Source organism: Danio aesculapii, chromosome 20 (genome assembly GCF_903798145.1).
Source record: "Danio aesculapii chromosome 20, fDanAes4.1, whole genome shotgun sequence".
NCBI lineage: Eukaryota > Metazoa > Chordata > Actinopteri > Cypriniformes > Danionidae > Danio > Danio aesculapii.
This window is the reverse complement of record NC_079454.1, coordinates 19,948,471-19,972,635: the sequence shown is the minus strand read 5'-3', so window position 1 is coordinate 19,972,635 and position 24,165 is coordinate 19,948,471. Positions and strand designations below refer to the sequence as shown.

Here is a 24,165-nt window from a genome sequence, read left to right as displayed (position 1 = left end):
AAGTTAATGTCATAACAATTCATCAGCTGGCAGCAAATGACTTCATTCACCACCGCCCCTATAATTAGTAGCACAGAATGGGGGCAATGAGGTTATGAACTACATTAAGCTTCAAGGTTAACACAGTGTTTATCTTGTGTGTCCAGATCGGCCGCCTGCTCCGGTTAATGTGTCCGTAATGCACCTGAGAGCAGATTCAGCCACCGTGTCGTGGGAGGTGCCTGAGGGTGACATCATCATTGGCTTTTCCATCTCACAGCAGGTAAATCACTCTTCAGAGCAAAACATAACAAAAATAGAGCCTGTCAGTTGTAATATTTCTAAGTAGGTGGACTTCGACAGCTTGTGTTCTTTTTGTAAGCTAGCTGAAGAGAGATTTGCACCTTTGTTTTTGATTGCCTGATAAGCAAACAATTTGTCTGACCTTCGCTGTCTCATATTTGATTCTGCCAGTGTTACACACTCTTTTGGCCTAAAAGATTAGATTTTTTTGTTATAATGATACTCAAAACAACATCCTGGAGCTCTGGAATTATTACAAAGCCTGTTGTGGGACAAATACAGATTTAGATAGGATTACAATTACAAAGTAAATCTTTGTACAAACACACTGCCTATTAAATCACAGTAATATTTTGTTGGCATGCATTCACCATAGCAGCATGCTTCTATAGTGTCACATTAATACTTGTATTCAAGACCATGTAATGATGATTGTAGAGTCTGAATGCTGCACAAAGTTTTCTCCAGCACATACCAATTCTCAATAGGGTTAACGTCTGGACTCTGTGGTGGAAAATCATGTCTCATCTTTTTTTGAGCCCGAGATTGTCATCTTGTAAAATGTCCGTTCCATCAGGGAAGAAAAAATCCATTTATGGAATATCCTAAGACTGCAGAACCTGGACATGACCAAGTGCATGATCCCCAGATCATAGCATGATAAATCTGGACTCATCAGACCACATGACCTACTTCCTATTACTCCAGATTTCCATCTTTATGCTCCATAGCAAATTGAAGTCTTTTTTTTAAATTAACCTCACTGATTAGTTAAGGCTTCATAGCTGTTTAGTCCCAATCTCTTGACTTCCCTTCACATTGTGTGTGGAAATGCTCTTGCTTTCACTATTAAACACAATCGTGAGTGATCACCTATTTAAAGATTTTTTAAATCACATTTTACATGATGGATCCCCACTATCTTTCTAGTTTTTAATAATGCGTTTGACAGTTTTTAACCCAATATTAATAGTTTCAGCAATCTTCTTATGTATTTTCTTTGCTTGATGCATGTCAACATCTTAACCTTTCTGAAAGAGATAAATATCTTTTCTGTGACCACAGGTTGTGTGTGTTTTTTAAGAAATGAAAAGATACTCTTTGTACCATTTAGTGTTAAATAATTGCAATCCATGCAGTAATTATCTAATGTCAATGTCAATGTCATACCCCAAAGATAAATACAGTTAGATCCATAAATATTTGCACTATACACCAAAGCAATGAATTTTGAAATAAAATAAGCATGTGCTTTACCTACATACTGTCAGCTTTAATTTGGGGGTATTTACATACAAATCAGGTGAACGCTGTAGGAATTGCAACAGTTTGCATATGTGCCTCACATAGGCATGTGCCGGTATCACATTTTCATGCTGCGATTAATTGATTGAGCTTTTATCACGGTATACGATATTATCACGATATTGTAATTTTACTAGAGAAACAGGTAAAAAAACACAAAAAACTTCAGTTTCGTCAACTTAGTAACTTTAATACCTTTTTAATTAACTAAAAGTACTTCAAACATTTAAATACAAATAAATATAAATAAAACAATACACAATATAAAAGTAAACTTGAGCAATTTTATCAAAGTGAATGTGCAAAGGGAAACCGTCTTCGATCAGCAATCGTGGAATAAACTGCCAACTATTCCAGCATGTTTTATGCAGCAGATGCCTTTCCAGCCACAACCCAATATTGGAAATCACCCATACACACTCATTCACACACACTCATACACTACAGTCAATTTAGCTTATTCAATACACTATTCACTCAGCCTATATTCAATAATAAACATAACAAAAACTGCCTGCTAATGCATGGGTAAATCTTCAAAGGGAACACTGTTACATTTTAACCTTTCACCTCATCCTGCTTGCTGTTTCACTATCTAAACAATGAAAACATAATATAAGTCAAATTTGTTTCATTTTGATATTTGATTTACACTGTCTCTTTTGCAGAATATCAGTTTTAATAACCAATAATGGCCATTATAACAGTATAACGTACATTAAATTTAAACGATAAAGGTAAGCAATCAGTCAATGTGCAGAATCAGTGTATGTGGTTACATAAATTAAAATATTAGCTTATCTTTGCACTCAGCCAAAACAGTTAACTGAGAACAAGTGATTCAAAAGACATAAGAATTGTTAGATAGAGACAACAAGATGAATTCAATATCACGTTTAACAACTATAGTGAGATGAGACCATCTAGCAGATGAACTGTCTGACATGCACTATACTCAGTCTCACCTGGGGTTTATGCCGACCCGCTGAACTAGTGGCTGCAGCTCTGGGCAGAGAGTGTGTGGTCACGTGATTTGCGTTTTTAGCCGTGTACTAGAATGAACAGAGAACTTTTCAGAATCGCTAAATGAAACGCCGGTGTATTTCGCGCGATTTCTCTGCGCCTCCCTTGCGTTTCTTCTCTCTGACTCTCGACTATTTTGACAAATGCACACAGACGAGGCACGCTCACACGGAGTCCAAAATAGGCGTTTGTGATTGGGCCAGCCCAATGTCAATACCGAAAAGAGCCAATGGGCTGCGGAGTGTCACATGGACTGGCCCGGTCTGTCTGTCCGGGAAAAAAAGCATCTACTTTCAGAGAGTCACAGATCACAGCAGCGTCAATCAATAAGGCAGAAAAAAACGATAGGCTGCTAAGCCTTTTATGGGCCGATCAAATCATAAGACGTACGACGTAAGTATGTCGGCCCACCGGGAAAGTGCCCGGTCTGCCAGATGGCAAGTCCGCCCCTGCGTGTGAGGATTATAGTGCGGTGGCAGCGGCGGCGCGCACACAGGGCTTCTACATGTGGGGATTGTTTACATCAGAATGCGCATCAGTTCTGCGCAGCATATACACAGTGTTTCTTCAAGCGGTTGATGGAAAATAAGCTAAGGCGCGTTCTAAGAATATAAATTCGGATCTATTATTTTTCACGGTATTTTGAAGTGCCCGCGATAACAATATCGTGTATATTCATTACCGTGATTTATCGCATTACCGAATACCGGCACAAGCCTAGCCTCACACTTGTTAAGGGTCCAAAAAGTAATTGGACAATTGGCTTCTCAGCTGTTCCATGGCCAGGTGTGTGTTGTTCCCTTATTATCCCAATTACAATGAGCAGATAAAAGGTCCAGAGTTCATTTCAAGTGTGCTATTTGGATTTGGAATCTGATACTGTCAACTCTCAAGATGAGATCCAAACAGCTGTCACTATTAGTCAAGCGGGCCATCGTTAGGCTGAAAAAACAAAACAAACCCATTAGAGAGATAGCAAAAACATCAGCACGGCCAAAATAACTGTTTGGAACATTCTTAAATAGAAAGAATGCACCAGTGAATTCAGCAACACCAATAGTCAATAATCTTTCCCTGGTGAAGAAAACACCCCTCACAACAGTTGGGCAATATGTTCTGCTCATATTAAGCTAAATGCTTCAGAACTCATTGGAAGGTGCTTCACAGTGCAGATGGAGATTGACCCAAAGCATGCCTCAAAAGCAACCAAAGAGTTTTTGAAGTATAAGAAGTGGAATGTTATGTAATGGCCAAGTCAGTCACCTGATGTGGATCCGATTGAGCTTGTATTTCACTTGTTGAAGAGCAAAACTGAAGGATAAATGCCCCAAGAACAAGCAAGAACTGAAGTTGCAGTAGAGGCAGAGCACCACCAGGGATGAGACCCATCGTCTGGTGATGTCTATGTGTTCCAAACTTCATGCTGAAATTGACTGCAAAGGATTTGTAACCAAGTGTTAAAAAGTGAATCTTGTTCATTTCATTTCATATCCATTGTGTTGGTGTGTAGAGCCAAAAAATGTTAGAATTGTGTCGATGTGCAAATATTTATGGACCAAACTGTATGTATATGTGTAAGTAGACATGCTTTCAAAATATGTTTGAAATATTTCTTTGAAATATATACTTAAACACTGGAATTTTTGCACCAATAACACTAAATATATTTATCATTATAATTTATTTATCAAAGACGCGAACTTTTATATACTTTCCTTACCTTTTATTTCAAAACTGAGCAGTGTGTGAGCAGTGAATGTGAATTTGGTCAAATATAGATATAGATGTGATTCCTGTCACATCTTCATTGTAAAAGACTTCCATAGCTGTTTACTGAAATCCAGAGTCTATTTATTATCTAAGTGACTGATGGATTTCACATTCACCGAAATTACAAATATATCTGTCAGTCATGTTATGCAATAGGCTGTCTGCATGTCGGTAATGTTCACACATTAATGCATTATTCATTTAGCCAAGGATTTCCATTAGACTCCCCCACACCTAGAGGCTGTTTCGGAGCCCAAGGGCAGAGGAAAGTGCTTTGGACCTATTTGCAGACTTTAAAGACCAACCGAAGCACAGCTAAATGCAACGTTAAGTTGGAGGGCAGAATTATAGCTGAAATGAAAAGCTGGCATGTTTCGCTCTCACAGCTTTGTGGAGATCCTTTAGTGCCCTGACATGTGAATTATACTTATTAGGTGACCTCATAGAAAGCACTTACTGTTACTCTACTGCTGACCTCTAAACAGCAGGAGCTAAATATCAGCAAAAACCAGCCTAAAGATGGAGGTGATGTTTTAGAGTTTATGAATTCAACAGGAACCTTAAAAAGATTTAGCTGTTTGAAGAACAAGTACTTGAGACTTCATTTTAATTCAGCTTATCAAAGCATATAATTCAACAGCATGGAATTACATATTTAATTCAATGGAGACTTGCTTTTACCAGATTATTTGAATTATTGAGTTCCTAACTGGAGATTCAGTCTGAACAGTTCATTTTAACCAGTAAGTTGTAAACTGGAGACTTCCTCTGACTGGATCATTTAAAAATTTGATTCATTGATTAATTACTTGCAGATTTGCTCTGAATGCATTGCATTCCATGTTTTATCCCCTTCACTTGCTAACTTCCCTCCATCTTGTTCCCTCTGATGTTCATCATTTATTACGTTACACAAGTGTCCACTGCTGGCAGAATATCTGAATGGGTTTAAATGGAATCCCCTAATCCCTTGAGCATTTGAGAACTTATATTTGCATTGCATTCTGGGACATATACTGTATGTACTAGAGTGAACATATGAATGTGCTCCCAGGGTCAAAACGAGAAATTGAGGTCATCCATGTAGTATTAGTAGTAGTAGTAGTAGTAGTAGTAGTAGTAGTAGTAGTAGTAGTAGTAGTAGTAAAAATTCTTTGTCCTTGACAGGAAATTTGTTATGGGCATCACCATATTGCTGCAGACATTCCATAAAAAAAAAACAATAAAAAATCACAATAATAATTATAATGCTAATTAAGATAAACTCTTGTGAAATAAACCCACTGAAACAGGTACAAAGGATTTCTTATATTGGTTCAACGTACACTTAGAGACTCTATATCTCCTACCAGAAGGAAGTGGTTCATAATGTGGAAACAAAAAATGAGTTGGATCATTCAGAATCCTTTCCAACTGATTAAGGACACAATTCTCATATAAAACTTGAGGGTTAAAATATTCATCATGCTCAACAATTTTCCATCCTGTCTTCAGATTTGCACTGTACAGGTTGTCAAACCACACTGTGATACCATATCATGCTTTTAAGAACAGCTTTATGAAACAACATCATAAGCTTCTTGTTAACTCCAAAAAGACGTATCATCCGTAAAAAATACAATCCCTGGTGTAAATGAGAACAAACCTACTCTATGTGTGTTTTCCATGTAAAAGAACTGTCAATGTAAATGCCCAAGTTCTTATACAGTTGAAGTCAGAACTATTGGCCCCCCTGTTTATTTTCCCCCTCAATTTCTGTTTAATGGAGAGAAGATTTGTTCAACACATTTCTAAACATAATAGTTTTATTAACTCGTTTCTAATAACTGATTTATTTTTATCTTTGCCATGATGACAGTAAATAATATTTGACTAGATATTTTTCAAGACACTTCTATACAGCTTAACGTGACATTTAAAGGTTTAACTAGGTTAATTAGGATAACTAGGCAGGTTAAGCTAATTAGGCAAGTTATTGTATAATGATGGTACAGCTTAAAAATACAGCTTAAAGGGGCTAATAATTTTCACCTGTTTTTTTTTTTTAAATTAAAAACTGCTTTTATTCTAGCCAAAATAAAATAAATAAGACTTTCTCAAGAAGACAAAATATTATCAGGCATACTGTGATTTAAAAAAAAAATAACTTAAAGGGTGGCTAATTAATCTGAATTCAACTGCAGATCTTTGACTGAGTAATAGGATGGTTTGTTGTACTACTGTTCTTTTCATTCGAATAGATATTTTTAACCTTTACAACCTGGGTTCTATTTGTTAAAAATGAGAAACACCAATTTACATATGCATGGGTTTATATTCAGCTGTTCCACCTTTTTAATTAGCAAATGCGGATGAATGGTATTGAAAGCAGAACTAAAATCAATAAAAAGCAGCCAAGTTTAAGCTTTAGGATTATCTAAGTGCTTCAGAATCAAGTGCAAAATACTATTAACTGCATCTTCAGGCCCCGTTTACACTAATACGTTTTCGTTTTAAAACCCATAAGCTTTGCTACGGTTATGCCATCCGTCCACACTACGCCGGAGTTTTCGAGCAGTGAAAACTGAACTTTTTGAAATTGTTAAAGAGGCCGTTTTCATTCTAAAACGCTGCTACTCCGTCTCAGTGTGGATGGGGGAAAACAGAGACATCCGAAAACAGAAGCAGGGCTGCAGACATTCGCCTATCTGATTGAGGCTTTTTTCTTATTATTAAGTAGCCTACACACAGTTCCGACTTCGCAAGTTTGATTTGGAAAACAAGCTCCCGAGGACACGTTAGGTAAATCTTCAAAAGGAAACAGTGTAGTTTATAGCCTCATTTACATCATCCTGGCTACGTCATTTTACTTTCTTAACAATAAAATGAATGCATGATATGAGGAACTGCCTATTTTTATTTTGATATAAGCAACTTAACAGACACCAAAAATATTGAGGCGTCGTATAGCTACATATTTATATGACCGTCATCTTCATGCATATTTATAACAAAACGGAGCCTATAACATTACTGACTCCTTTAATTTTCATTGAAAATACGAAACATACCCTGTCTCTTTCACTGAATATCAGTTTTAATAATCAATAATGGCCATCATAAAAGTATAACGTACAATAAGCCTACACAATATAGGAAATAAAAGCAAGCAATCAGTCAATGTGCAGAATCAGTGTCCGTGGTTACATTCATCAATATATTAACCTAACTTATCTTTGCGCTCAGCCAAAACATGTTACCTGAGAACAAGTAATAAATTCAAAAGGCCAAAGTGGAAAGGGGAATATGTTGTTACATATAGACAACAAGATGAATTAAATATCACGTTTATCAAATATGGTGAGATTAGATCCAGTAGTGGATCCTTGATGATCAATCTGACGTGCATAGCTCTCATATGGGTAGATGTGCTCAAAGCACGCTGCAGTGCATGCCAGTGTGTGTGTGTGTGTGTGTGTGTGTGTGTGTGTGTGTGTGTGTGTGTGTGTGTGTGTGTGGTCATGTGATGTGAGTTTTCAGCGGTGTAATGTAGACGCAGAGTTGTTCAGAAGTGCTAGGTGAAATGCTAGTGTGGACGTGGATCGTTTTAATCCTAAAACGCCGTTTTAAAACTAAAACAAATTAGTGTAAATGGGGTCTCAGTTCCTCTACCTAGTAATCTAAATTACTAGCAAACTCAGATTTTAACATGGACACAACACATTTCTCAAAACATTTTATAATTACAGATGTTAATGCCACAGGTCTACAATCTTAATGTAATGATTTGAAATCAATAATGTAAACTTACTTCGTTGTATTCCCCCGAGAGAACAAGGGTAGGGAAGTTTGTGAGTTCTAATGGTAGACTGGAATGCAGAAGACTTACTCTGTATAAAGTATAAAATAGTTTAGTAATGTAACTTTGCTAACACTAGTTTGAGGACCAATTCACACTATTAACTATGAATATTAATTTAAATAAACACCTAACTTGCTGCTTATTAATTAGTACAGTGCTGTTAAGTTAAGTGAAATATCGTCATATGGAATAAATCATTAATCAGTACTTAGGACTGGGTCGATAAATGATATTATATCGAATCACGATACAATTTATGTCAATGATAAGCTTAGGAATTTTTTACTCTACATTGATCTAAGAGCCAATCACGCAGCAGAAATGTGCAACGATGGGAATCTAAAAGTGTGCTGATTTTAGAGATGTACCGAATTTTCGGCCACCGAAAATTTATCAGCCGAAAATATTATGCCATTTGTTATGCCATAATGTTATGCCATTTAATGGACCCTCTAATTTTTGTGGCTTCAGTCATTTTTGGGTACTCTTTTAAATCTGGAAACATTAACAACTTGTATCGAAATAAATGTATTGTATATATACCCATGTATATGCTCAGCCCTATCAGTACTAATAAACAGCCTGTATTTTAGTAATACTCTTCTAGTCCAAGTAGTTAATATTGAGAATTGTTCCCCCAAACTACAGTGTGTCTGTAAAAGATCAAAAAAAAAAATACTTGGAGCAAAGATCAAGGTGCCATAATGCAGTTAATGTTAATATATATTATTATACATGTAATAGATGTTTAATTCAAGAATACCCCATTCAGATATAATAAAAAAACAATTTAATAAAAAAACAATCACCAGACACAACATCACAAACATAGTGCCTAGGACCAAACACAATTTGTACCTCCAAAAATGTCATGTTGTAAAAGTCGTTTAAACGTATTGCCAGCTTTTATTGTACATGAAATAGACTTATTTCCAGTCACCTTCAGGGAACAATTACAATGACCTTTCTCCAAATAATGTCTTGCCGTTGGAAACAGATTCTTAGTTTAGTCACATATTTTTGTTCAGACACACAATCTCACTTCCTTTTTAGCTCTTTTCCTTTATAAACATTTTTCATTGAATTATAGACTTCATCTATTCCTATACCAATCAAGTGGTTGCACTCTTTCAGAGAATGGATGGCAAAATGCAGAGGTTTATCAGAGAGGTGAACACGACCAGCAGATCTTGTGTGCTGTGGGACCTGGAGGAGGAGACGGATTACATCATCCAGGTTCAGTCCATCGGTCTGTATGGAGAGAGTCAGGCCAGCAAACGTGTTCATTTCAGGACCCTGAAGAAAACTGACCGGTTCCCCTCAAATAGCTCAAATCAAGGTAACACTCACACTGCACTCTGTAGACCTTATCCTGCAATGCAGAAGTGAGATTTTATCTGCTATTTTGAACTTTTGATTCATTTGTCTATAGGGGAAATTACTAGGAATAATAAATGTTCAAACTACTTGTTTTGCATGCAAGTATGTTTGTGACAATGGCTAAAAATCAATGCAAGGGAATGAGACCAGAAGTCTCAAGAAAATAAGGTTCCAATGGCCACACCTGCTCGTAAGTTAAAGAACAAAGCTAATAAAAGAAGTTGTTTTGCACTCACTGTACCCTGTACTTACTGTAACTGTCAAAAAACTCATTACTAGTTATCTGCAAAACCAATACTGTCAACCCACATTCTTACTAATCATTCAAATGAAAAATGCCGTAAATGTTACAAACCCAATTACAATTTGAAAGTTAAAAGGTGTTGACATTTTAGGAAATAAATCATTTACCTGTTGAGATGTATAGTTTGATAGCTGAGCTCCAGAAAATCCAGTACTGTGGCACAGATTTGAAAAACTAAAGGCAGATGAATGCTAATAATGAACGCTAAACTTTAGAACAAAGACAGCATACAAAAACAACAACATTTTAAAATGTTTTCATAATTAGATTAGATGGTTCTAAAAAGAACTGCTACTAAGTGTAAAGAACCTTTTTACAGGATATGGGGATATGAAAGAATAAAAAATACTATAGACATTAGAGTCACAGTGTGTCTTTTCCATTTATACAAAGAAAATTGTATTTAAAAAGGACAAAAGTAGTGAAGGTAATGGCATAGCATCCATCAATTTATTTAACCAGCCAGCCATCCATCCGTCCTTCCGTCCATTCATATATCCATCCATCCATCCATCCATCCATCCATCCATCCATCCATCCATCCATCCATCCATCCAATCATCTGTGAATCCATCCATCCATCCATCCATCCATCCATCCATCCATCCATCCATCCATCAATCAATCAATCAATCAATCAATCAATCAATCAATCAATCAATCAATCAATCAATCAATCAATCAAACCATCAATCAAACCATCCATCTTTCTGTCAATCAATCAATCTGTCCATTAGTCCATCCATTCGTCCATCAGTCAATCAATAAATCAATCAATCATTCAGTCAATCAATCAATCAATCAGTCAGTCAGTCAGTCAGTCAGTCAGTCAGTCAGTTAGTCAATCCATCCATACATCCATTTTTATTCATCCATCCATCCGTCAATCAATTAATCAATCAATCCATTAATTTTTTATCCATCCATCGATCCACCCATCTCTCAATCCAATCCATCAATCCATTAATTCATCAGTCCGTCCATCCATCCATCCATCCATCCATCCATCCATCCATCCATCCATCCATCCATCCATCCAATCATCCGTCAATCAATCAATCAATCAATAAATCAATCAATCAATCAATCAATCAATCAATCAAGCCATCCATCCATCCATCCACCCAATCAACTGTCAATCAATCAATCAAACCATCCATCTATTTGTCAATCAATCCATCCATCAGTCCATCAGTCCATCCACCTATTCATCCATTCATTTATCTGTCCATCCATTCATCTATAAATCCATAAATTTTTGAGTAGGTATGTTAATTTTATATACATAAATAATATTCAAAAACTGTATAAGGATAAATTCATTATCTCTGAGAGGAGAGAAGCTGTAAAATGCATGTAAAAGGCAGAAAAAAATGCATGAATGTGAGAAAACTAGGTATAAAAACATTTAAGAAGGAAATCATGTAGGTATTAATTACTGTAGTATGTGTATTTGATGGTTGTGTGCCAAAAAAATCCATATTGAGGTTCTTTGACAGTTACAGATTTTAAAATTAAAAAGGTGAAAAAAAACTCTAAATTAAGAACAATTTCAACATAAATGGATTCTTGAGGATCACATGGTTCTAAATAGTTAATATGTAAAAAAAAAAATAATTAAATCATCTTAATTGTGTGTATTTTGACACAATCCATCACAGCTTGACATTTTGTATGGTAAAAAAATTTAAAATGTGAAGCATTCAGTGGCTGCGTTCAATCTCAGTGGATTCTTCCATTGTGTTCAGTGGTTCTCTTTTCTACAACCCAATTAATTATTGATGAACACTTCACGCATGGATGCAGGTAGACCTTGTTACTGCCTCTCATTTTCAGCTCCAATTTCTAATCAGCTCTCTGCCTCTCTGGGGAATGAGCTGTATATTGCCGCTGTGCAGATCGAGCGGGTGGTCCATAATAGCAGGCCAATTGAGTAGCTTATTAACACCCATTTCAATGTTGTGTTCATGCGAGATGTTTTTGAGAGATTTTTTTTTTTTTTTTACCTCTGTGCGATATCCAGCACAGCTCTGAAAAGCCACTTTTAACATAAGAGTAGCTATTTTTTGCCATACATGTTGAGAACAACAAAACATCCGGCGAATGCAGAGATGGAGTGCTCAGAATTAATCATCCGAGCATTCAAATATGCTCGGTTCAGAAACACAGCTCAATATGTCATCAGAGCAATCCTGCCTATTTTGAACCGAAATAACAGGTTCAAAGCATTACGAGTATATCGTTAGGTTTAAAACATCATTAAAACATTTGATTTGTGATGAAACAGGAAGAGCTTGACTTCAATCCAACTGCATTTAAAAGTATTTCTTAATGTCCTTGATGGCTCAAAAGATAATAATTAGTTCCTTTCATATCATTGGTTTTGTTGGGCGTTTGAATTCAGCTGTATCTAGGCTGCGTTTAATGCCCTTCACATTCATATCAAGCATATAAAATATACTTATAAAAGATTTTTAAAAGATATGCTTTTTTCTGACGTGTCCAACATCAATATGTTTTTCTTACGTTCTTCAGGGACTGAAATTCAAGGACCTTTAAAAAATATTTCTCTTTTTCTTCCTTGGTCCTTTTAGTTTCAAGTGAAGTACATATAATAAAAAGAAAGTTTCGCAGCTTATTAAAGTGTTTTTCAGAAGATTACAATTTATTTATCTCAGTGTGCATTTTATCCACATCCGTTTACCATGATTTTATATGTTTTGTGAAACCTTGCTTCACCAGACTTGAACTTGAGTGCTCTGCATGAAAAATACATTGTACAAGGTTAGCTACTGAGCACACTGACCACAGCCGAAAAGTTGTCCAAATAGAGATAGATAGGTGTGGCAAATATATTACATTACAAATCATTGACTTCAAGTTGTTTTGTGGTATTTATTTGGTTGATAATATATTCCTGTAAATATTATTACAGTGGACCTTCGTTAATCGCGGGAGTTACATTCTAAAAGTAGCCCACAATAGTTGAAATCTGCAAAGTAGTCAGCTTTATTTTTTACAATTATTTTAGACATTTTAAGGCTGTAAAACCCCTCACTACACTATTTTCTCAGATAGGTATTAATATTTTAACACTTTTCTCCCTTGTTTTAAACACTCGTGTAATTTCTACCCACCTTTAGCATGTCCAGAAGCTCCAATGGTTAGCATCTACCTCTGCTTTTTGGGTGGCACTGTGGTTGCCTTTGACGATGCAGAATGTTTTGTCAACATTATGGGGTTTGTTGGGGAGAAAACTTGCAAACATTACAGTACAGCACATCCAAGTCACTGCCAGCGATCAAAGATTTATGTAAATTTGGCAAGTTGAACACATTCTGTACTATATAGGAGACATGGAACGGAGGAGATTGATTGACAATGGTCAGGATGCAGAACACAATGTGCTGTAAAAAAAGCATGTCAAATTGCACTAAAAAAATATGCAAGACTGCGAAAGGCGAACTGCTATATCGCAAGGGACCACTGTAGTGTGAAAAGAACCAAAAGTTGCCTCTAGTATTAATTTTAGCAAGAAAGTTTCATGAAAAATTGTACGCTGAAGCACAAATTTTCACTGAGCCTGTGTTGTTTTTTTGTATGTTACCCTGCATGTTGTATAGCTAATTCGCCAAATGTTTTGAACATGGTTTTTGCAGTGAATAAGAAACAGGAATGTGAACCAAAAGATGGAGCACTTATGCTCACATCTCTTGATGGAGATGATCTACATTTTTAAAGGCAGCGCTCATTTACATCTTGCTCTTTTGAGAAAAAAAGAGTGATGCTTTTTATGATGTTAAGAAGAAATGTTAAATGTTTTATTGTTGGTAAAACCTGAGTTGTTGCATAATTTATAGATTTTAAATTTATAATATGTTGAATTATATATGTGTGAAACAACTTTGCTGAATCATTGTCTGTTTCTTGTATTTTTTAAAGTCTTAAATGTCTTACATTTTACAATATTAAGGTTTATTGTCAAATTTTCAAATATTGATGGGGAATTAATTTTATGTTAGCATGTTATTTCAGTAATGCTGCTCTTGAGAAAGGGAGCACAGTATTGCAGCAACCACATTCTGTGTTAACGGTTTTCCCAACACAATCTCACGGCAATTCGTAACTTTTTGATTTAGTGGCTAATTCATATGAATTCGTACAATTTTGTATGATTTGCTTATCCCCCAATGACGGTTGGGGTTAAGGTGGGGTTAGGTGAACTGAACTCATAAGAATTTGTATGAATTAGCCACTAAACTGACAAAACGTAAAATATGTACGTTTTCTCGTGAGACCAGGCTGGTTTTCCTAATAATATGTTTTATTACCCACCATATTCTCAAATAAAATTAACATCTGGACAAATTATTAAGCACTGCCTTTTGTGCTTAACAAGGAAAATAAATAAAAAATTCTAAAATATGAAGTTAAACAAAATGAGCTGTAGTGTTTAGAGACTTTTTTGCTACAGTATAAGATTGCAAAAACCTAAATATGTCTTATTTTTCCAGGAATGTCACATTGAGATTAAAGAAAAGAAATCTCTTTTTCTAGGGAGGCCAAGATGACCATACAAAAATGTTTCATGTATAGCCTGATTTAGGGTTGTGTTAATTAATAGCAATTGTAGTATGGGAATATTTTGGTTTCAGTCACCGACCCTGAACAAAAACAGGTCATTTTTAAGAGCTGTCGCAGAATTGTTGCCACAGTTTACAAATTATTGAGCTGAAGCTTAAGTACAAATTTAATTTGCTAATCAAATCGCAATATCTGTCAAAAAATTGCAACTAGATATTTTCCCCAAATCACACAGCCCTAACTTGATTTTCAGAACAAAACAAAAAATTATATATATAAATAAAAATATATAAATAAATTATAAATGAAAAATATATGAAAAAAACCTTCACAATAAACAACAGTTTTGTGAACTTCTCTATCTGGTTCACAGCACCAAAACTGTTGTGAAATTCCAAGACAAACCTAAACAGAGCATGCAAATGAAGTGTTGTTGTCTGCAGGGTAAATTGACCTTCCAGCCCCGATCTCATCAGCATAAAAGTACCCATTCACGATACATTTTAGCATGAAAACAAAGTGTGCAAATGATGTACTGAGTCAGAATGCGTCCGGCCAGTTGACCAGCCTGAAAGTGTTACTTTGCCATTTGTTAGACAATAGACACAGTTGTGCTTTGAAACTGACCATTTGCATTACTTTGGAGACAGTCAGTGCTCAGAAAACCAAGAGATTTTAAGGTCTGTCACACCCTAGTTAGAGTTTTGACTGACTTGAGCTAATTAAAAAACAAAGAATATAAGTTTTCAGTTTTATATGGATTATTCCTAATTTGCAACTAGATTATATGAATGTATATTCCCACAACAGCATATGTGATTTTCTTTTTTAGTACAATAATTATAATATACAGCAACCAATTATGGGCAAGTATTACATATAAAATGCAAGGCTGCATGATAAGCATTTGCCAACCTTTTTGGTAAATACAAGGAAGCATGACTGCAAATAATATTTTATTTTGCACATGCATATTTGTAGGAATAGCCAAAAATACATTGTGTGGGAAAAAATTACAGATTTTTTTTGTTTATGGCTAGAAAATTAAATAGGATGTTAATATAAAATGGCATTCCATGAAAATATTTAGTAAATTACTTACTGTAATACATTTTGTTTATTATTTTGAAGACATCAATTTGCACAACTTCAAATGTATTTTTTTTAACTCTCAGATATTCAAATAGTTGTATATTAGCCAAATATTGTCATTCATTCATTTTCTTTTCGGCTTAGTCCCTTTATTAATCTGCTTTAACTTATCCAGCACATGTTTCACGCAGCGGATGCGCTTCCAGCCGCAGCCCATCTTTACATACTCATTCACTACGGACAATTTAGCCTACCCAATTCACCTGTACCGCATGTGTTTGGAACGCATGGAGAACATGCAAACTCCAAACAGAAACACCAACTGACCCAGCCGAGGCTCGAACCAGCAAGCTTCTTGCTGTGAGGCGACAGCACTACCTACTGCGCCACTGCGTCGCCTCAAATATTGTCATATTATACCAAATATATACAAATGGAAAGCTTATTTATTCTTCTTTATGTACAGATTTTATGTATAAATCTACATTTTTAAAAAGAAATTACCCTGGTCATGTGGAACAATGTCACATACTGTATCACCATAATCTAACATAGGTAAAATCATTGACTGAATTAACTTTCTAGCTTCTGATGACTTTTTTTTTGTCAAAACAAAAAGCTTTATCTTGGTTTTTCATATATATATATATATATATATATATATATATATATATATATATATATATATATATATATATATATATATATATATAATATATAATATATATAATATTTTACTATATATTTTTCAAGACACTTCTATACCGCTTAAAATGACATTTAAAGGCTTAACTAGGTTAATTAGGTTAACTAGGCAGGTTAGTGTAACTAGGCAAGTTATTGTATAATTATGTTTTGTTCTGTAGACTATTGCAAAAAATATAGCTTAAAGGGGCTAATAATTTAGTCTCTAATTTTATTATTTTTTTTATTAAAAACTGCTTTTATTTTATCCGAAATAAAACAAATAAGACTTTCTCCAGAAGAAAAAATATTATCAGACATACTGTAAAAATTTCCTTGCTCTGTTTAACATCATTTGGGAAATATATATAAAAAAATATATATAATTCAAAGGGGGGCTAATAATTCTGACTTCAACTATATATATATATATATATATATATATATATATATATATATATATATATATATATATATATATATATATATATATATATATATATATATATATATATATATATATATATATATATATATATTACTGTAGGAAAGGTTCAAGTAGAGTAGCTAATAGCTTAGGTCACTACATTTTTCAAGTAGCTTGCCCAACGCTGTCAATGTTTTCTCGGAGAAAGATTTTAACAATGCCTCATTTAAAAACAACACTGGTATGTTACAACCAAGACCACATTTAATGACTCAGTGGTTAAGCACATGTTCAGAATCATTCCAATTAGTGTAGTCTCTCTCAATGCATCAGTGTATCATTTTTGTTTCCTATAATAATGAGTCTCATCATAATGCAAATACAGCTAAATATATTTTCCAGCCTTCTCTCCTGTGGTGCGTAGATTTGAAATTAGAACCAGCAGACTTAGCAGGGAGCATTTACCATCTGCCTACAAACAGGAAACACAATCCAATCCTAAGTGTTGTTTTTCAAAGTTACCCGAGGAATCTGACCAACATCCAAACAGATCTGGAAAGGAAAAAAAAGGCATCTTCATGGAAATTACAGAGGGAAATGGGAAAAGTGTGCCAAGTCATTGAGTAATGTGTCTTGTTTTGTAACTCCAGACAGTCTCACCCGCATCTCTGAGGTATTTTTGGGGCCAATGCTTCTCATGTGCTGTCAGACTCTGCTGAAGATGATTCCCATTGGACTCAATTACCGTGGTACTTCAAAGAACTGCGTCTGTAGAAGTTGAGTCAATATCAAAAGAACGGGCCCTGCAGGTCTAACAAACAAACCTACTGTATGCATCCTGATGAGGAAAGACCCATCACTATTATGACTAGAAAGACAACAACTCATAGCTAATGCACTGCTTTCTCTCTGACAATCCATACATGCATCCATTGTCGCTCCTTAAAGGGATAGTTTATCCAAAAAAACGCATTTTAACATAACTATTAAGACTAAATGTTCCTCTGTGCATCACTTTTTGTTGATAAACCAGAATCAGAAACGGAAAATTTCCTTGCTCTGTTAAACATAATTTGGGAAATATTTAAATAAGAAAAAAATTCAAAGGGGGGCTAATAATTCTGACTTTAACTGTATAACTAAAGGCTCTTTCAGATATCCAAGTCTTCTAAAGCCAAATAAGATTGGAAAAACAGAGTCAAATTAAAAGTTTAGAATTAAGATATTATGACCTTTTTACAAGATGTAGTTCGAGTCTTTGTTGCATTATGGATCATTTATTATGCTGTATCATATTGTAAATGGCTTTTTTTCTCTGTGTGGTGTCTTTTTAAATGTGAATGTGCTGCTGCTTCCTGCTCCCTTTTGCTATTTCTGCTGAGAATTTTGTAAAAAAAAAATCAGCAGATTTATGCAAGATGATTTTGGGAGTATCTTAATAAAAAACTTAAAATATGAAATAAAAATCAATACCTTTTTAAATTTTATGTAATGTATACAATGTAAATTCAATTAGATCCATGTATTTGGTAAACAAAGCAAGTCTCTCAAATAATATATCTACTAAAAGATAGAAAATATTACTTTACAAACTGTATTGTAAATAAATCATATGAACATTTTCATCAATAATATTACTGAAATTAATATAAAAACGGAGTAAATATGAATTTACACACATTTACACAAGTAAATCAATAGACTCAATGATGGGATAAACATCTGTGGATTTCTGCATGCACAGATTTCGTGTGGGCCTACTTATGGCCCATTTACACTAAGCAATTTGGTTCAGTACCAAAATAACAAACCTTTTTTTGGCATCCTTTCATAAAGGTACCTAGCACAACATTACAGCACCAAAAGGGTGGAGCTAGACTTGCTGCTGAACATTAGTGCTGTAGTGACAAATAGCGACATTCCAAGAAGGTAGTAGATCTTCTGTATGTCCTCCATTGTTGTTTACAAGGCTATTCATATGTTGCATCTAAATGTGTGAAAAGTGGCATTTTCTCTCTTTATTTGCGCATAATTGCCATGCTTTAACATTTGATATAATAAACTTAAGAGGTCAAAAGGTGCAATATGTGAATATCCTGTAGTGTTTTTTTTTCTTTAAGCAACACAAACAATTTATATGGGTTGAATTTAAACAAACTAATTAAATTTAGGAATGTTCAACTCAATTTGTTCGTTTAAATTCAGCCCAAATAAATTGTATGTAACCACTTAACTTATCATCCTTGAATATTTTTTTTCAGTGAAGAATGATGCCAATTACAATACTGCCTACTGCCTACTATAGTACTGCCTACCAAGTATGGGTATTGTTGGCAGTGGAAATGCATGCCTGATTTAGGTGAACAGACAGTTACAGCTCATCCAGAACGCTGCGGCCAGAATTCTGACCAGAACCAGGAAATCAGAGCACATCACACCTGTCCTCAGGTCTTTACACTGGCTCCCAGTTACATTCAGAATAGATTTTAAAGTATTATTACTGGTCTATAAATCACTAAATGGCCCAGGACCTCAATACATTACAGATATGCTCACTGAATACAAACCTAAGAGATCACTCAGATCTTTAAGATCAAATAAACTAGAAATTCCAAGAGTTCAATAAAAGCAGGGTGAATCAGCTTTCAGCTACTACGCCCCTCGTTGCTGGAATCAGCTTCCAGAAATGATCAGATGTGCTCCAACATTAGGCACATTCAAATCAAGACTGAAAACACATCTGTTTAGCTGTGCCTTTACTGTATGAGCACTGTGCTACGTCCGACAGATCGCACTATTATGTTTTTCTCTTCTTTTTCATTCTTTTATAACACATTTTATCTGTTTTTATGCTTATTTATTTTATTTTTTTTTAACCATTTTTATTATTTTTTGTTTTTATTTTTCTTATACTTGTTTCTTTTATTCCTGTTTGTGTAAAGCACTTTGAATTGCCACTGTGTATGAAATGTGCTATATAAATAAACTTGCCTTGCCTTGCCTTGAACTAAACTGTACTGTACCGCTCAGTAAAAAAAGGCATAAAATGTAATTTCCGTCCAAAATTCATGATGACGTGTGTTAGTTCCATAGGTTAACCTCTCTACCAGCCATACAGTTGAAGTCAGAATTATTAGCCCCCCTGAATTATTAGCCCCCCTGTTTTTTTTTCACCAATTTCTGTTTATCGAAGAGAAGATTTTATCAACAGACTTCTGAACATAACAGCTTTAATAACTCATCTCTAATAACTGATTTATTTTATCTTTGCCTTGATGACAGTAAATAATATTTTACTAGATGTTTTTCAAGACACTTCTATACAGCTTAAAGTGACATTTACAGGCTTATTTAGGTTAATTAGATTAACTCGGCAGGTTAGGGTAATTAGACAAGTTATTGTATAACGATGGTTTGTTCTGTAGACTATTGAAAAAATATATAGCTTAAAGGGGCTAATAATTTAGATCTTAAAATGGCTTTTAAAAAATTAAAAACTGCTTTTATTTTAGCCGAAATAAAACAAATAAGACTTCCTCCAGAAGAAAAAATATTATCAGACAAACTGTAAAAAATTCCTTGCTCTGGTAAACATAATTTAGGAAATATTTAAAAAAGAAAACTAAATTGAAAGAGGGGCTAATAATTCTGACTTCAACTGAATGTGTTTCTGAAAGGTTACAGTACTGTATGTCATTTCATAGAGAATCTTTGGATTCATGATTTCCAAATAAACAGATCAACCTTTTTTGAGCTGTGTGATGAAATAGAGCCTCTCTTGGCACCTGTGGCATTTTGCCTTAGAGAGGCAGTTTCTATAAATTAACACATAGCCATATCTTTAAAGAATGGTCTTGTGACTTTTACTGTGACCTGTAAAGGTGAAAATTATTAGCATTGCAGTTTAGTGAAATACTTGTTCTAATTGCCTAAAAAACCACCACTTCATATGAGCATCAAAATGTTTTTTGTGGTTAATGTTGTTGCAAAATCGATGTGCATCATTTAGGCTTATTTAAAAAAAATCAATTTGAAGGGCAATAGGAACACAGCGCCTGTCTTTGAACTGGTTTCAGGCTTGTGGAACTAATGAGCAGATGTCTTTGGATTCTTGGGCCAAAGATGAAGCAAAGAAGCATTATGTTGTCTGGCATATCGCAGCTCTCTTTTAAAGGACTCTAAAGAGCTCCCCTGTTGGGCTTTTGGAATTTAACCAGTTAAATAAACAGCTCTGCGTCCCACACGAGCCTCTTATCTCTGTTGAGAGACGTGGCAAGGGTATGTTGAACCTTTTTAATTTTGTGGAGAAAAGACAGCATTCATTTTCCACACATGAGTGAAAAACCTCCACACTTATCGCTATAAATATTCATGTGGCTGATGAGAGGAGCATTTCGCCTGTCTCCTGTCCTGACTCTTTAGCGCTCATTTCAATTCTGTGAGAAAGCAATTGGAAATCAGGATGGTGCATGTGATCCCTCCAGTAATTGGTGGGACAGAATTTTCCATCTTTTCTTTTTCAGTTTATGACAGCAGGTGTCTCGGTGGCAGCGGTGCTTTCATCCAGACAGGAATAGCAATTGGGAGGAGTGGTGCTCTGGACCAACTCCACACAGGTTAAAAGATATTTGGAGGAGGAAATGGGCCCCAATTCAATCCCTTTAACACAGAATTAATAATGAAGACAGATGGCTGGGTGGATCGAGATATGGTTTGGATGGTCGTGGAGATGGAGATGCTGGGAAATGACCAGCTTTGTGATCGACACATTGGGGGAAACAAAAGTTAAATTGATCACAAGAAGTGGCAGGCTGTAATCTGCTTTGATTTCATTCTTAAAGTGTAAATACAGCAGTTTTGAACTATTTTAATTTTAATTCAAAGTTCTTTTAGTCGGATTCACTATGATAATGTTTATAAATGAAGTATGTGATATCTCACATTTTACTGGTATGATGTTGTTTGTCTGAAATGCAGTGTTACTTTTACGTCCCACTCACCTTCCAAAAAAGTTTAACTTTTGTCTCATCAGTTTGTTTATCAGAGTGTTTTCCCAAAAGTCTTGGAGATTCATCAAGTTGTTTTCTGGCTAAACTGGGATGAATAAGATATTCTCAACACTGAGATGTTCTTTTTGCTTAGCAGTGGTTTTCATCTTGGAACACTGCCACTCTTTTATTGACCTTATTCTACAATGCGGAAATGTGCTCGTTTTTGCCATTTATTTTAAAACTTCCAATACAGTTGCCTATGAGAAAAATGACTGGGAATAGTGAACAAACTACTTGCTCTGCAAACAAGTGTGTTCATAACTGTACATAAAAACTACTATAATACTAAAGTGTCAGTTTGCACCATCAAGCAGCATAACGAGCTGTTTTCGTCTAAAAATCAATGGAAGCGAATGAAACCGAAAGTCTCGAGCCAGTCATTGCCAGTCCATATATGAAGAATAAGATCAATGCATTTGAGTACTGTTTACACATCCTCCAATGTTGCTTTGGTTTAGGGGTGGGGTTTGGGGGTTATGGCTCCTTAAGGCTTTTCACACTTGAAATTGTTTACTCTAGGTCAAAGGTCACCAAACTTGTTCCTGGAGGGCCGGAGTCCTACAGATTTTAGCTCCAACTCTAATAAAGCACACCTGAACAAGCTAATCAAGGTCTTACTAGGTATACTTGAAACACCCAGGCAGGTGTGTTGAGGGAAGTTGGAGCTAAAACCCACAGGGACACCGGCCCTCCAGGACCGAGATTGGTGACCCCTGCTCTAGGTCATCTTGAACCCCAGATAAATGGAATCTTGGGATATCTGTAATTGCATTTCACTCTGCTCATACTGTACCTTGGGTAACAAATAATACTGGGTATTCATGAAGTGACGTTTCACACTGTACATTCCTAAACCCCGGGTTACCATTCTAATTTAATGCATATTTAAATGTTTGTTGTTTCGCCATTTTGTTAATAATAAAAAATGTAACCGCTTTAGCTGATTCAGGCCTCAAAAGATGTACCAAGATTTTCTTATTGGATGTCTGTTGCCAAGCATCCAGCAGCAACAAGGAAACACTGCACCATTTCACACTGAACAAACTTAGCACTGCAATGAAGGGTAGTACCGCATTTGCATTTCCACAAATGCTTTACTAGCCCTGCTCCAGTGCCGGGTTTTATGATAATTGTAAAAAGCACTGCTAAAACCACTTTCAAAGTACTTTTTTTTTTTTACAAATCAAATTGTATGGATTTGTATAAATGAGTCACATTAGTACGTGAAATATTTACATTTCTTTGTAAGATTGATAGATTATGTAAATTAATCTGTAGTTCTTTTAATGCAATTCATTCATATAAATTTAAAATAAATTTTATCAACGAATTACTTTAATATTTAATAGTATTGAATACTGAGGTGTCACGGTGGCGCAGTGGGTAGCATGATTACCTCACAGCAAGAGGGTCACTGGTTCAAGCCTCGCTGGGTTAGTTGGCATTTCTTTGTGGAGTTTGCATGTTCCCCTCATGTTCGCGTGGGTTTCCCCCATGTGCTCCGGTTTCCCCCACAAGTCCAAAGACATGCGCTATAGGTGAATTGGGTAGGCTAAATTGTCCATAGTGTATGTGTGTGAATGGGAGTGTATGGATGAGTGTTTCCCAGTGATGGGTTGCAGCTTTAAAAGGGAATCCGCTGCGTAAAACATATGCTGGATAAGTTGGCGGTTCATTCCACTGTGGCGACCCCAGATTAATAAAAGAAAATGAATGAATGAATGAATTGAATACTGAATACTAATGAATCATTCTTTCTCCCAAATACAGCCTGCACAAGAGGGTGCATTAACGTTTTAAAACATTGTCACAGAAGATTTCTGCTTCAAAGTAATATCATTCTTTAGAGTTTTCTATTATTCAAAGAAATATAAAATATTAACATTTACACAAAAATACTCCTAACCCCAAAGTAGTGCATTATAAATGTCTTATAGTGTCTGACTCATGACCACAGGGAATACACCTTTTTTTTTTGGTTTGTTTCAGAGTTGGCTCAGAGCTGTAAATGAGCTTGAGTTGTCAGTGTGATCACTCACAGATATCCCTGTGTTTCATCTGACAGACGACCCGACCGTCCAGGGCCTGGATAAAGCCAGACACCTGCAGACCGGAGAGATGATCATCATTGTAGTGGTGCTTCTCATGTGGGCAGGTGAGACTCTTATGTCAGCTCAAAGCAAAAGTGCCAATCTATTAATAACATCCAAGTCCTGGAGCTCTGCTTTGCAGTGGATTTCCCAAATGTTGAAGTAACTCGCTGCTGAATTACAGTATCACAGTATGAGGTATTGTTGAAGAAACTACCTTCTGCTAATTAAAAGTTTGAGATCAAAATAATATGTAAGTGATGACCATGGCATCAAAGGACTGCTTCTGTTCTTTGTTATTTTGCTTTATTGTGTTGGCTTCCTTAATGTCA

The 24,165-nt window shown here is 35.3% G+C and overlaps 1 protein-coding gene across 1 annotated transcript in view; it reads left to right on the top strand.

The window, feature by feature from the left end:
* fndc4a (fibronectin type III domain containing 4a) overlaps nt 1-24,165 on the top strand; it is a 60,728-nt gene that overhangs the window by 18,764 nt on the left and 17,799 nt on the right. Inside the window, exons 2-4 of the mRNA XM_056481517.1 lie at nt 147-262; nt 9,356-9,560; nt 23,809-23,898. Of these exons, the coding sequence (XP_056337492.1) occupies nt 147-262; nt 9,356-9,560; nt 23,809-23,898 (411 nt within the window). The remainder of the gene's footprint in view (nt 1-146; nt 263-9,355; nt 9,561-23,808; nt 23,899-24,165) is intronic.